Here is a 14,110-nt window from a genome sequence, read left to right as displayed (position 1 = left end):
GGAACCCACGTGGTGGTGATACCAAGTAAGTGAGCGAAGGAACCTCTTCCGCGAGTAGCCCTTTGCTACAGCTCCCCTCATCTCTCCTTACCATTGTGCTGGCCACCTCCTTCTCCTGACTCTGGGGCAGTGGAGTACGCACACCATCATCTGTGATGTATCACTAACAAACAAGGTTCTCGATGGCCCTAAGCTTCAACTAGCTTTCTCCTACCCTCTCTATCCGGCAGCTCCCATTTTCTTTATAAAGCTTGCCCCCCACCATTTCTGGCTTGCTTTCACAGTGAACAGTTGATGACAGAAATTAGGGCTTGAAGGGATCTCAGGGACAGCTTGCTGCTGTGGCTGAGACAGCTTGGGGTCCTGATCAATGCAGGGTACTGTGAAGCCCCTTCCTCTCACCCTGAGCTCAGTGGAGCCACACAGCTCTTCAGTAACAACTCTCAACCACAGTAGGAGGTCAGTAGGGAGGCAGCAGCATGCCAGGGCCAAAGATGGCTGGAGTGGCCACCTCAGCTTCAGGCTGAAGCCTCGGCTGTGGCTGCGGTGAGCTTTCCCGTCTCTGATGTAGGCAGCTGAAGTAATCTCTGAAGTAGGCAGCATGAGATCTGTTTTCCTCGTGTCTTTCAAAAGTTGCAACTTTCTTCTCTGCTGATGTAGGATTTCATAGACCCAAGGGCCTGTTTGAATCAAGGTCACTGGAAATAAAGAAAAATCAAATGGCCTTGGGTGCCTATCTCCAGGCTGAAAAGAGGATGGGATAAAAGCCCAAGTCACACGAAGGGCCTTAATCTGGCCTGGAGTCTTCTCAGACAAGATTTTGCAGAAATCAACCGCCTAGGGCGCACATGGTGAGAAGGCTAGGAATGGAAAACATCAGAGTACAGGAAGACCAGAGCAGAGGGAAGAGAGTCTGCCTGAAGTTTAGGGGTGCTTCAGCACAAGTGCTCTAAAATCCCCTGGGGTCTCTGTCTCAGAGCACTTTCAGAAGCCCCTGGTATCTGGAAAAATAGAAATGGAATCAGACCAGACTATCTGCCCCACAGATAAGGTGGTTGATAGTGGTGGTATTAGGGTATTCCTTCTGTGCTCACAAGAGAGTGGTAGGTTTTCAGTGTAACTGGGTTGTAGGATGAGGAACTCTCCAATACCCATTCTTGGTACCCATCCATCCCACTAGGCACCAGGACTCAGGGCTCTCTGACAAACCTAGGAGTGTGGTCGGTGTTTCCCTGGATCGCTGCCCCAGCTCAACAGGCCTGATAGCAAAGGGAGGTCCCGGGAGATGGGTTTCATCAAAGGCTCTCCTCACTGTGTGCCACGGGAGGAAACTACCAGCTTACATTTGGGAGAGGGACCAGCCTCCTTGTTCATCCGTGTGAGTACTGCAGAAAGGATCCTTGGGGAATCGTTGTGAACAGATTGAGTCAGGGAAGGACGTCCTACGGTGAGGGAGTGGAGTGGTCTGCACTCATTAACAGAGTCCTTTACTGAGTCGAGTAACTGTCGGCATGTCAGGTCTAATGAGGCCGGGCTGAATAATGGATAAGGGTTCTGCTTCAAAGGACAAATATCCAAATTTAGAGAAGAGATTTTCTTCTTGTCAGGTTTCCGAAGACCTTTTCTTCTTGGCAAGCACAGAGTCTACCCTACTGCCCCCTCTGTGTCTGAGACACTCACCATCTCCTGTCCATTCAATGACATCTTTTCTCATAGAACACAGATTCCTAGCCTGGATGCTAAGGAATCCTGGACAAAAATGGGTCTCCTTTGGCTACAAGAAGCCTCACCCCTTTCTCCATGTAAAGCATGCAGGTAGTTATAATAATGTATTATTATTAGCTCTGCTTACAACATGCCTGGCATGGCAGTGAGTGGGCTATGCCCTTCTTAGAGCTGTGCGCTCATCCATCCTAGTGATAATAGGTAATTGATATTAGACCCATTTTATAGATATGGAAACAGAGACTTGGGGTGAGCAAGTGGCCCAAGATCACAGGGCTCAGAAAAACAGAACTAAGGTTGAGTTAAATATACTTGACTATTAATTTATTATTATTTATTATTAATCATACCACTGCCCAGTTCCCACCATCCCACCTGTACTGTGTGAAGGAAGACCCCGTACCTCAAAGGCCACCTGGGTGTACATTTTTCCTTCCCCAGGTGAGGAGGTTTGGTCCAATCTTTGTACATCTTAATCCTCTGGCCATGGTAGCCATGGCATAGGGACTCGGCATTTCTGGAGGCATAAGTACAGTCATACTTGTATTAGCAAGATGCGGGTACGTAAGAGAAGGAAACAGAAACATTAGGAGACGAGACTGTTCATTGGGTATTAACCTACAAAGAAAGAGGAATTAATATTAAAACCATGAAGTGGGCCACATAAACGTTTTGTTCCCTAAGAGGCTCTAAGTGGTCACGGGCAACTACCCAGTCGGAGGGCAGGTATTTGTACTGTGCTGTACCAGGGTGGGGGCACAGGTAGCAGGCCAGCTCACTTGGGGGAGTGGAACAAGACTCCAAGTTTATCCAAGTAAGTGCCTGGCCTTAGGAAGTCCTTCTGCTTTCTTAGATGATGAATCAGTAGTTCCTGAACTAATTTTGTGTGTTTCCTCATAAGATTTGGTTGACTTGGATTCTAGATTCCCAGCCATTGGCTTAATGATGTATTTTCTAAGAGAGTCGCCAAGGGGAATTAACCTTTCCATCATTACAGGGATAGCCTCTTTTGTGGTTTCTAGATCTTTATCAGAGAGGAAATTGTGACTAAGTGTAACAAAAGATTTATTTTTACTTTTCTTATCATTGAGTTTCATAAAAGATGATGGATTAAACTCCCCAAAGATAGTGAACTTCGGACACACTCCTCAGAAACTCCATACTCAGCTGAGAGATGAGGAGGAACATAAGGCCTACATAATGCCAAAAACAATACAAAATTTGGAAAATTAGACCCTACAGAAGTTCAATAGACATAACAACAGAATATAAATACTAGGACTGCATTGAAAAGAGACTGTTTGGGGGGTTGACCCGTGCGGTAGTCATTTATTGGACAGCTCTAGTGTCGCAACCGTTATGTTAGATGAGAGGGAGGAAGGGAGGGAAGACGAGGAAAGGCAGGCTCTCTCCCTCCAGGATCTCAAGTTTAAACAGACAGTTATGGTCCAGGGTTACCCAGATTCTGGGGAGGCCCAAACGGGTTGCAGTGAATACAAAGGAAGGCAGGGCCAACCTCTTATCCAGAGTGCCTCCTCTTTACATTCATCCTCCTGCCATAATCTCGCCGAGGACAGAGTTTTGCTCTTTCACTCTCACACTGCTATACCTCAGCACAATGCCTGGGATGTAGGCATCACCAAACAAATGACTATTAAGAGTGGGGAATGCCTCCTGGGCCAACAGGGTGATTCAGTGGGCTGGGGTGCTTGCCCCCTGATTCTGTGACCTGAGTTCAATCCCTGGACCCACATGGTAGAAAATGAGAGGTAACCTCTGAAATTAATTGTCCTTTGGCCTTCACATGTGTCCCAATGGCATATGCGTGCACACACACACACACACACACACACACACACACACGCAAATACACACACACACAAAAAAAAAACCTTTTCAAAAGTGCCTGCTAGATGGAGAGAAAATCACTGTTTAAAACATGCTGGTTTTGGCATTAGTAAGAATTCTCCAACAGAGAAAATTGTTTGGCCTTTAAAACAGGGAGATTATAGAGTCCACCCACATGGAATATAGTGCAGCAGAGAGTAGAATTTTAGAATGCCCAAGAGGCCTATGCTGGTGGGGGAGCTTCCCATCTCTCCCGGGAAAGCTCCTCCTCCTCCTGTGTGTGTTTGCTCTCATGCTTTATCAAGGGGTCTCTTCCCTGCCAAGGGTCGGTTTTCCTAGATTAGAAAGCCCACCATCTTTCTGGAGAGCCAGGGCTTAGAGGCAAAAGGATAAAAATGTCTGTAATGAGAGCGCAGGACAAATGGGTTTTAGCAGAAAAAAAAGAAGAGGTGTGATGATAAAGATGTGATGTCTGTGTGTCCATCTGAGGGACCACAGAGAAAAGAGGTACGCTGAGGAAATGTTCCCCCTGGGATTAGACTCATCTTTGAAATGTGCAGGAAACCGTGGAAGGAAGCTCAAGAATGTGTGTTTGGAAAAGCCTTTCAAGCCGACATTGTTCCTGGCAGGTAAACCTGTTGGGAAGATGCCATCCTGTCTGTGTGTGCAGATCCCCGAGGCTGGGTCTGCTGGAGAGGGCACAAGTGGGTGCAGCTCGGCTGCCTAGGTGCAGTTGTGGGAAGGAAATGAAGCTGTTTCGTAATGATTAGAAAGAAACAATTAGCACCAGCGAGGCCCCTAATTGTGGCCGCAGGAATGAATAGGAGAACAAGCGGATTCAGAGCAGAGAGAACCTAACGGGGAAAATTAGACTAGCATTTAGAATGGAAGTTTAATGTCCTATAGCTAGAGAAGGCAGACCCAAAGACCGAAATACACACACACACACACACACACACACACACACACACACACACACACGAGATATTAATGAATAGTAACATTAACCTTAAAAAGTAAGCTTGAGAAGCACTGGCTTACTTTATTGTAAGAACACACAGACTTTAAAATGCTGGTGTGCGTTATCAGTCTTCAGAACTAGAATACATTACACACTTTCTATACTTCCTGGGCTTCGGATTCTTTTTTTTTTTTTCACACACATTTAGAAGGACAGAGGCTCTGTGGCATCCTCACTGAGAGCTTGTGCTTGTCCACACTATTCTCAGACTTTAGGGTTTGTACCCCATATGGCCAGTCCTTATCGTGGAATTCCCCAAGAAGAGGCAGAGCTTCCTCCTGGCTTCCTCGCTAGGCAGTGCCCTTGTGGATCTGCCAGGATGACTGTCGTCTGTGCGCATGCTCAGGAATGACAGCCATCTCTTAGGGAGGGCCCTCCTACACCCGATCCTGCCTTGCCAATGTTTTCCACGTGTTACCAGTGCCGCTTCCCTCAAGATGCATTTCCTACCAGGAACGACGGCACATATCCGTAGTCCCAGCACTCAAGAAATTGAGGCAGGAGGTTCATGAGTTCAAGGCCAGCCTCGGGCTACAGAGCAAGGCCCTGTCAGAAAAGAAAACAATGTGTACTTTAAAAATCATGTTGCAACTAATCCATGGCTCCTCACATTCTTCCAAGTTGCCTCTTACGTCTTCAGTTGTATTGTAGAAGCCAGAATGGGTACCTACCTTTCAGGAAAGCCTCACTGGCTCCAGGATGGCTGACGGAAAGGTCTATGAGACTATTCCTGAGGGAAATTCTCAGTGGTGAGACTTCTCTTTCATCAAAGGAAGGCTGACTTGAGGGAGACTGGTAAACTGAGGCAGGAGGCAAGTGCCCCATCCAGGCTGGTCCAGCCCAGGTTAGAGTTCTTGTAAAGCACCCTTCTACTGTGTGCTATCTGGTGGCTTCAATAAGCTGACCTTTGGATCAGGGACCAGACTGGCTGTGCGCCCACGTGAGTATGACCATGCCAACGACCAGAATAAGAAGGCCTGATGACCTGTTAGTGTAATCTCTAGCAAACTTGGGGTGCACAAAACATCATTTCTTATTTCCACAGGCTTTTGTGGTGGCCGAAAGTGTTCCCAGTACTCATACTGAAGTCAGAGAGGGGCCAAAGTGAATATGAAAATCTGAACAGAATAATTTATAGGGAAAAAAAATTAAAAGAATTGCAGATACTCGGTGCTTTCAAGCGAAGCTGATAAGATCAGCACCCGATAACCTGAACATTCAGAAAATTAGCTAAGTGCCCTTGGGGAGGAAGAGATGGGTTAATGGCAAACACAAATTCTCTTTTATTGCTGCAGGTAGTTAAACTTCTGGGTTAGCTAATGAGTGTGGTAACAGGATGGCAGTTCACAGAGGCTTTTCTCAGAACTGAGTCGAGTCCCAGAACCCTCGCCCAAGGGTGAAAATGACTGAGCCCTGTGAATGGCCAGTGTCCTGCATGCTAGAATAAGGATAGAGCAGAAGATGGACAAGGAGGATGACGGAGCTGGGGTAAACTCGGCCCCACCTTCACCAGTTGTATTTAACACTGTTTCCACCTTCAGCAACAAACTGATAACACCACATCAGAATGTGAGATGTTGCCTGCACGTAACAAGAAACCCTTCCCTGGGAGAGTGTCTAATACATCCTTAGTACTATTATCATGGCCTTGCCATACTAAATTTTTACTATTGTAAAAAGAGAGGGCAACAGTTTCCTTGGTAAAAAGAAGTTGTAAGAAGCCAAGAACTTCAGGACAGTTTAGGGTAGTATCCTGAGACCCCAATGGGCTCTAACAGAGTGGTATCACAAAGGCTTCTTCAGAGACCTTACCTGTAGTGGGAATTCAGCTCTAGCCCCAAACTAATCTTTGGAGCAGGGACCAAATTAAGCAATCCTCCAAATATGGAGAATGAGGCAAGGATAGAATGCACAAGTCCTTCCTCTTCCTCTCTGTCCAAGACACGGGTGTTTTCTTCTGCAGGATCTTAAATGATTCTAGAAAGAACCCATCCCACCCAGCACTAAATACTGGGGAAACATTATCCCCACATTGACCCCTTGGCAATCATGAGGTGGGTGATAATCTAGATCCTTCAACTGGAGGATCCAAGGTACCGCTGCTCTGAGCAGGGAGCTTTGATCTCCTGAGTTCTACTGAATTTATGGAAATTACAGTAGAACTGGACGGTAGGAAAGAACTACTCAGAGAAGAGACAGAATTGCAGTACCAGACAGCAGAAGGGCTAAGTCTTCAGACTATGACTGTCCATGCTGTGGGGGACCAGAGCATCTTCTGTCTATGGACTAGGTAGGTCTCCCGAGCTTCTGTAAAGGCGTTTCCTGCAGTGTGAACACTGGAGGACTAGGAGGTAAATTAACATTCGGGAAAGGAACCCGAGTGGCGGTACTATCCGGTGAGTCATCCCAAGTGGTACCATTGGCAACCCTGTAGGTCAGTGTCATCAATCCTTTCCCTGGAGATGGCCATTGTTACTATGGCAGGGTGAGGCTTATTGGGGGTATTATACTAACTGTTTTACAGAGGTCTGCAAAGGGGGAAAGGCACCACTATCAATCTTAAATATCTGTGTTTCTCTAGGTCAAACTCATTAAAATATGACTTTACTCATTCAGCGGACACTTTTAAATGCCTTCTAAGTAGCTATCACTCTAGATAATGTTAGGCTGAGAATAAAAAAGCCTAAGATAGATGTCTGACCTGTCCCCAAACAGCATAAAAACTAGCCAAAGCTTGAGAACACTGTACATTTAGCAAGCTAACGAACTCTTTCAGTGTCGACAACTGGTGGTGGGGATAAAAAAACTCAGATGGGTTCAAGCCCTGGTAGAAGGTGCCCTAGAGAGAGGCTCTTTTCTGTGCTGGAAAAGATTTGCTGAGCCTCGACAGATTGATAAGATCTGTATGGGGAGGAGGGGGGCAGAATTCCAGCAGAGGGAAACAAGAAAAAAGATCTGCTCTTGGAATAAACAAGGCACAAGCCTTTTGGCCTGTGTAGGCAAATCTGATAATAAAAAGGGACGAAAAGAACAAACCAAAAAAGAGATACTAGCCAGGCAGTGACTTTTAATCCCAGCACTTAGAAGGCAGAGGCAGGTGGATATCTGTGAGTTCGAGGCCAATCTGGTCTACAGAGCTAGTTCCAGGACAGCCAGGGTTACACAGAGAAACCCTGTGTAAAAGAAAGAAAATAAAAAGAAAGAAAGAGAGAGAGAGAGGAGGCATTAGGAGGGCTATGCAGATAGATTGGCCATCTTTCCTGAAAAGCCTGTGGTACTGTTTCCTGACGCTGTCCAAACCTGAATGGGGCCCACATCCACGTCAATAACTCTCATTTCTGAGTTCCCAGTGCTTAACTACAGGGCACAGATTCAGTGGCGAGGGCGTTTTCCATCACCGCAGTGCCCCTGGGGACCTGCAGGCTAATACGTTCAGACATGGCCTTCTGTATTTGTTTTGAATTGTGATGACAGGTTAGGATCCAGAACAGCTGAACTTACAGTTGAAAAATTGATCCAGTCCTGCTAAAGTGACCTCTGATGCCATTCAGTGGTAAAATGTGTTTTTCTTATGAGGTAGGAATAGGATGTCTCTCACCACGGGGCTCTGAGAGACAGAACCCCAAAGACCTCCCATTAAAGGTGATTTGTTTTTGATTTTCGGGGAAAAGGTAAGGTGGCTGTAGATATCTGTGGAGCCGAAAAGGAAAGGGCCTAAAAACTAGGAAGCTCCTGTCCGGCAGCCTTCTCTGTCTGAAAGGGGCAAAGCTCCATGTCTGACCATGGCGCCCACCCAGCTCTGCTGCTCCACGGGCAGCACCAGGCTCCAGGCAGCTCTGTCTTAACTCAGCATCCTAGAGCTATGCCGGCGCCTGATGTCTTTGGTTCAGGATCCAGCTGGAAGCCTGCATCGCCAAGGCCACCCTGGTTGTCTCAGTGAGCAGAGAGCATCACCCAGATCTGAAAAACTTCCATGCATAGTGAAGAGCTGTGGGAGAGGGGAGCACAGGACAGGGCGTTCTGGTCCCAGCCCTGCTGAAAACTCTCTAGGTGGTCTGTTGTGTTAAATCCTTCTGGCCAGCCTCCGCTTCCTCCTCTGAAGGTGGAAGGGGTAGGGAAACTACTCAGCGAGAGTCACATTCAAAACAAAATCCCTCAGAAAAAGTCAAGAATTGTCTCGGCACTGAGGAGAGGCCTCCAGTAGCTCCCCGCCTCCTGGAATAAGGAGACAGTGTGATTGGTTTGCTCAGTAGTACATTTTCATGGTGAAACTCTGGCACACTTGTTCAGTGCTGTGTGGTTGATTAGGTTCATTTGACTTGGAGAAATATTCATTTTTCTCAGAACAGCCTGGTTGGAAAGGTGGGTGAAGGAGCATGTCCATTTTATATGTGAAAGTTCTTAGACTTAAGCCGCCCGTTGACCTAATCAAGGCCATTGGGAGTAAATTACAGAGTCAGGACTTGGATGTGGGTATTTTGGTTTGTTACTCAAAACATTTATCAGTGAGAGAGAAATCGCCTGGTGATGTGATAGATTTTTTCCAACTTAATGTCTAAATAGCACAGGCCTGCATTTCCCGCCAGTGTCCAGCTTACTTGGGGGACAGCACTCCAGAGGGATAGCTTGGTCCCTGGGTCCTTTCTTCTAAGCTTGTTTGCGTCCTGCCAGAGCAAATTTGTTGACTAGACTTCCTGAGGTTTTGAAGACGCCGTTAAGTCGAAGAATGACAAGCTGGTTTAGTGGCCCCACCTTTCTGGTTTTCCAGAATGCCAGACTGGACCACGTGGAAAGTGACGACATACCGAGAGCTTGAGATCTTGGCCAGGACTCATGACTTGTGCCTGTCCCTAAGCCCCAGTCCATCGTGAACAGCTGTTTCTAAGATGTCACTTCTGGTATAAAGCCTCAGAACAATACCAGCTAACCCAGAGAGCTCTGCCCTTGCCTGTCACTGGGTTCTGAGTTCTGGCCTAGGTTAGGACACAAAAACTTTAAAAAAAAAAAAAAAATCATTCTAACATCAGTCCTCTTGGCCCACAGACATCCAGGACCCAAAACCAGCAGTATACCAGCTGAGAGATCCTAAGTCCAAGAACAGCAGCATCTGCCTGTTCACCGACTTCGATTCTCAAATCAATGTGTCAAAGGACATGGCGTCTGAAGTGTTCATCTCTGACAAGACTGTGCTGGACATGAGGTCTATGGATTCCAAGAGCAACGGAGCAATTGCCTGGAGCAACCAAAATAGTTTCAACTGTAAAGATGCCTTCAAGGAGAACGCCTCCTACCCCAGTTCAGGTGAGTGCTGCCCAACGCGATCTCCTTGCTTCGGGAGAGGCCCAGCTCATGTCTGTGGTGTCTAAAAGCTGCTTTGGGTCATGTGCTCATCAGCTGTCGTCAGAATCCACATCCTGTTTTACTTAGGAGTACTGAGCCCTGTCCCAGCAGGCCACAAATGCCTGGCCCTCCAGCAGACCAGAGAACATGATACAGGGCCTCGGCCCGGCATTGACTTCTCACACCTTCCTGTCTTTGTTTGAGCCTCTTGCCCTCTCTGAGCTCGCAGGCCCAGTTTCCATGCCCTTCCTGCCCTCCCCTGCTGCCTGCCCTGATTTCTCTGTCTGCCAAGAGTGTGAGGGTACCAAGTCTCAGATGCTGGAGTGACGTCAGGAGTCAGAGGAGGAGGCTGCCCCTAGGGAGCACCATTCTAATCGAGGAAGACCATCTCTCAGCAGAGGGACATGTAAATTACGTCAGGCTGTAATTAATACGTGCATTAACTTAGAGGTGAGGAAAGAACCACCTCAGAGAAGGGCTCTGAGGAAATGCTACCACGCTACAACTCAAAGGTTAAGAAGGGACCAGCCGTGCCTAGGCCAGAGAGGACCCTGTCAAAGCCCAAGAAAGGAGAGTGCTGAGAACAAGGGAAAGCTGCAGGAAATAAGTTGGAAGATGTAAATAGGGCCAGATCATAAGTGGAGGTCACCTTCACCTACACGGCAAGTTCAAGGCCAGCCTGGACTACCTGAGACTCTGTCTCCAAAAACAATTCAATAAAATAAAATACAAGGCTGATTGCTGCATGGAGGGTGGATTGTAGGTCCAGCAGAAGAAAGAGAATGCAGGAGAGGGATGATGGAGTCCCTACCAGGTGCTGGTAGGGACTCCAGTGGCCAACACCACTTGGGCTTCAAGGACAGAACCATACACAGAAGAAAAAGCAATGAGGTGTCAAGGAAGGCGGCAGAGCGTCTGAGTCAGTGGGACTAGATACTCAGTAGGAGATAACAAAGGAAAAAAGTGGGATTCAGAACTTCTTGGAATACACGGAAATATATGGCCCTAGTCACTGTGAATATGTCTCACTGCCTTCACTGGTCTCTGGGCTGAAACCTGCCCGAGTCCAGGGACTATTTTGACTTTGTGGTCCATGTCATGCAGCATATACTTTGCACAGCCAGCGTTTGCTGAAAGAATGAGAGGGTGCCCAGAAGTCGGGGCATTGGTCCTACCGGGACCTTTGCACCATTGGATGCCCCTGGGCACTGTGTCCCCCAGTTCTCTCCCAAAGAATCACAGAAAAGCCACATGGTTTAGACTCAAGAAAATGTCTTTGTTTTTCTTTTTAGACATTCCCTGTGATGCCAAGTTGATAGAGAAAAGCTTTGAAACAGGTAAGAGAAGGAGCTGCCCAATTTTGCATGATGCAGGAGGAAGCAATGAGCCCATAATTACCCTTAGTGCACAGGGGAGGAGAAGGGGTGGATCTGGGGGTGGGAGCGGCACCTCCACACCTAGTCCCAGCTGCCCACGCTCTGTCTTGGATCCCTCCAGCGTGGTTAGCTTCATTTTCCATTCTCCGTACTAAGCAAGCTGTGCCTTCGGTCTCACTCGGCCAGTGAGGCACTCCCCGGCCTCTGTCATAGATCCTCGGTAAGGACAGCTAAAGAAAGCAGCTGTGGAGCTTGTGGGTTCTTTCAGAGCAGCCCTGCACTAACCGTGTCACTCTGAGGACACTGTCCCTCTAGAAGCTCCTTTCTAGAAAGGCCTAGAACTCACATGGCCTCAGGCAAAGGTCTTGTCCCAGTGCAACCACCTAACTGAGTCATCACTACTGTGGTTTCACTGAGGGGCCCAGGCCCACAGGGTTGAGAAGACATGTCCTGAGCACCTACCCCAACCCCACGTCAAAGCCTGCAGGGCCTCGGAATAGTATATGGCCTAAGTCCTTTGGGTGGTTTTTGTCTTAAAACACAATGCTCTTGCCCTGGAGGAATACACAAACACCTTTGCCCTGGGGTGTGCACAAAAGCTAAAAGAAATGGATCCGGGAGTTGAAGTCGCCCACACCCAACCTAACCAGCTCTTGGGAAAGTCCACGGTGCCTTGCTGTACAGACCTCTCATGCACACACCCCTAACGGCTATGACCTCTTGGTTTTACAGATATGAACCTAAACTTTCAAAACCTGTCAGTGATGGGACTCCGAATCCTACTCCTGAAAGTGGCCGGATTTAACCTGCTCATGACGCTGCGGCTGTGGTCCAGTTGAGGTGAGAAGTCGTCAAAGCTTGGAGAAGGGTTAGGGGATGGGGGTTCAGGCTAAGACCCAGGCCTGAGAGCAAACCACCTCCCATGGGAATTTGCTTTTAAATAAAGCAAAATTTTTAAATAAAGACTGGACCCTCGGGCCTTTTCTATTACTCCCTGTTACAAGTTGCTGTTGTAATAGTAGCCTGAAGCGTGGTTAACAGAACACACTCCTTTTAGAATCCTCAGCTTAGCCACGCCTCTCCTCAGATATATGTGGAACAGCTCTGATTATCCTTATTTAGAAATGAAGGCAGTGGGGTCAGGTCACATCAAGAGCCACATAGCCAGTGAGTAGAGGAGGAGAGAAAGTCCAACTCTGATGCATATGGACCACGTGCCTCTGGCCCCGCCTCTCAGAGTGGAACCCCCTTTCCTGGGTTCCTGCTCCTAGCAAGCTCTCTCAGCTCGATGCTGGAAGACACTACATTGGTTACCCCCTAAGCCTGGCTCGAGTCATCATGTGCTTGCACCCTGACAAGGCCCCCAGTCACCTGGCACAGCCCCAAACAAAGCCATCCCCATGGCATCCCCGAGTCCTAGTGGTCAACACCAAGCCTGACCTCTGCTCTTTCCTCACTCCAGGTCGGCAAGACGGAAAGAGGCTGAACTCCCCAGCTCCTTCCTCTTCATCACCCCTCCTCTCCCTCTTCAAGCAAAAAGGAGCCCTCCCACCCCATAAAGAAGGCTCTCGGTCTGACTGGCTCACAATCCCGCCGCCGCCGCCGACTGGATCTCCTGACTTTGTGAAGGAGATTGCTGAACAGCTGCTAAGAGCTACTATACCTACTGCTGCTGGCCATTCACAGGAAAGGCAGGGGCTGCGACTTCTCCTGGATATGAAGACCCCCCACTCCCCCGCTTCCCCACCACCCCACCCCATCCCATGACAGATCCCCAGTAGAATCTCTTGGACCGCAGCTCCCGGAGAATGTTGTAAAGAACATGTTTTGGTTTTTGTTATAAAGCATCCATAAAGAACTCCACATTACCCTTTCCTCAAGGTGTAGAAAAGATGACCTCATTGTCTAGACCTTCCCTGCTACCGTGTGTGTCTGACCCACATTGTATATCGTTCTGCTGCCCATGACTTCATTAAAGATGACTCAGAAGAGCAGAAACTGTGATCCTATTTGACTGGGTTTGGTGGGGGCATTTTCACGCTGCTTATCACCAGCTGGGCAGAGAGAAACCGAAGTACGGGGATATCACGCAGCCCAGCCTCTTCTCGGAATGAACTCTTAAAAATTCCACTAAGCAAGCTGTGCCAAGGGCCAGGGAGCTCCTTTTACAAGTGTGTGTGTCCCGCTCACCCCACACCTCAGACGCGGGAGGGGTGTCCTAAGTTGTAGCTGAAACTTACCAGACAAGAATGACAAGTATCCCCAACATCGTCACCCACTGGCTCCTGCCCTCCAGGGACACATTCTTTTGCTTTCACACTCAGATTGACTTGTCGCTGAAACTGTGTTTTACCCTATAAACCGATGGCTGCGACTTGGCCAAGTAGGTGTCCTAAACTCTCACCTCCAGCAGCAGCGGGGGTCCCTGGGGCCTCCCAGCACACCTCTCTCTGCCCAGCCTCTGCCGTCGGTGGTCTCCTCTCCCCAAGGGTAGGGATTCTGATGGGAATACACTTGAGAGACCAGTGAACACCTGCCTGTTCCAGACCAAAATAGAGTACTTACTAACCCCCAGGACTCCCCCCACCACCACCCAATCCTTGCCCGGTTCCCCCTGGAGTCCGTGACCATGCGAGCCGGAAATACGCAAATCCTCCCAGCCGTAACCCAGGCTGCTGCTTCTCATAGAGATGGGGCTACCAGCTTTAGCGGGTGAGCTAGGCATGCCCCTCCCTTCTGTGAGCTTCTGGGTCACCATCTATATGAAGTGTCAGGTGGGACCGGAGGCTACCCACGGCAA

General features: G+C 48.4%; 1 protein-coding gene across 1 annotated transcript in view; it reads left to right on the top strand.

Moving 5' to 3' along the window:
- Positions 1-13,821, top strand: part of LOC128107439 (T cell receptor alpha chain MC.7.G5-like) — a 357,479-nt gene extending 343,658 nt beyond the window's left edge. Inside the window, exons 4-7 of the mRNA XM_052733275.1 lie at positions 9,638-9,895; positions 11,227-11,271; positions 12,043-12,150; positions 12,773-13,821. Coding sequence (XP_052589235.1) covers positions 9,638-9,895; positions 11,227-11,271; positions 12,043-12,149 — 410 coding nt within the window. The 3' untranslated portion in view covers position 12,150; positions 12,773-13,821. The remainder of the gene's footprint in view (positions 1-9,637; positions 9,896-11,226; positions 11,272-12,042; positions 12,151-12,772) is intronic.
- The last annotated feature ends 289 nt before the right edge of the window (positions 13,822-14,110 follow it).

This window comes from Peromyscus californicus, unplaced genomic scaffold (assembly GCF_007827085.1).
Source record: "Peromyscus californicus insignis strain IS unplaced genomic scaffold, ASM782708v3 Scaffold_12__1_contigs__length_115047231, whole genome shotgun sequence".
Classification (NCBI taxonomy): domain Eukaryota; kingdom Metazoa; phylum Chordata; class Mammalia; order Rodentia; family Cricetidae; genus Peromyscus; species Peromyscus californicus.
Note: the sequence above shows the minus strand (reverse complement) of the source record. Positions and strands in the feature narration are given on the sequence as shown.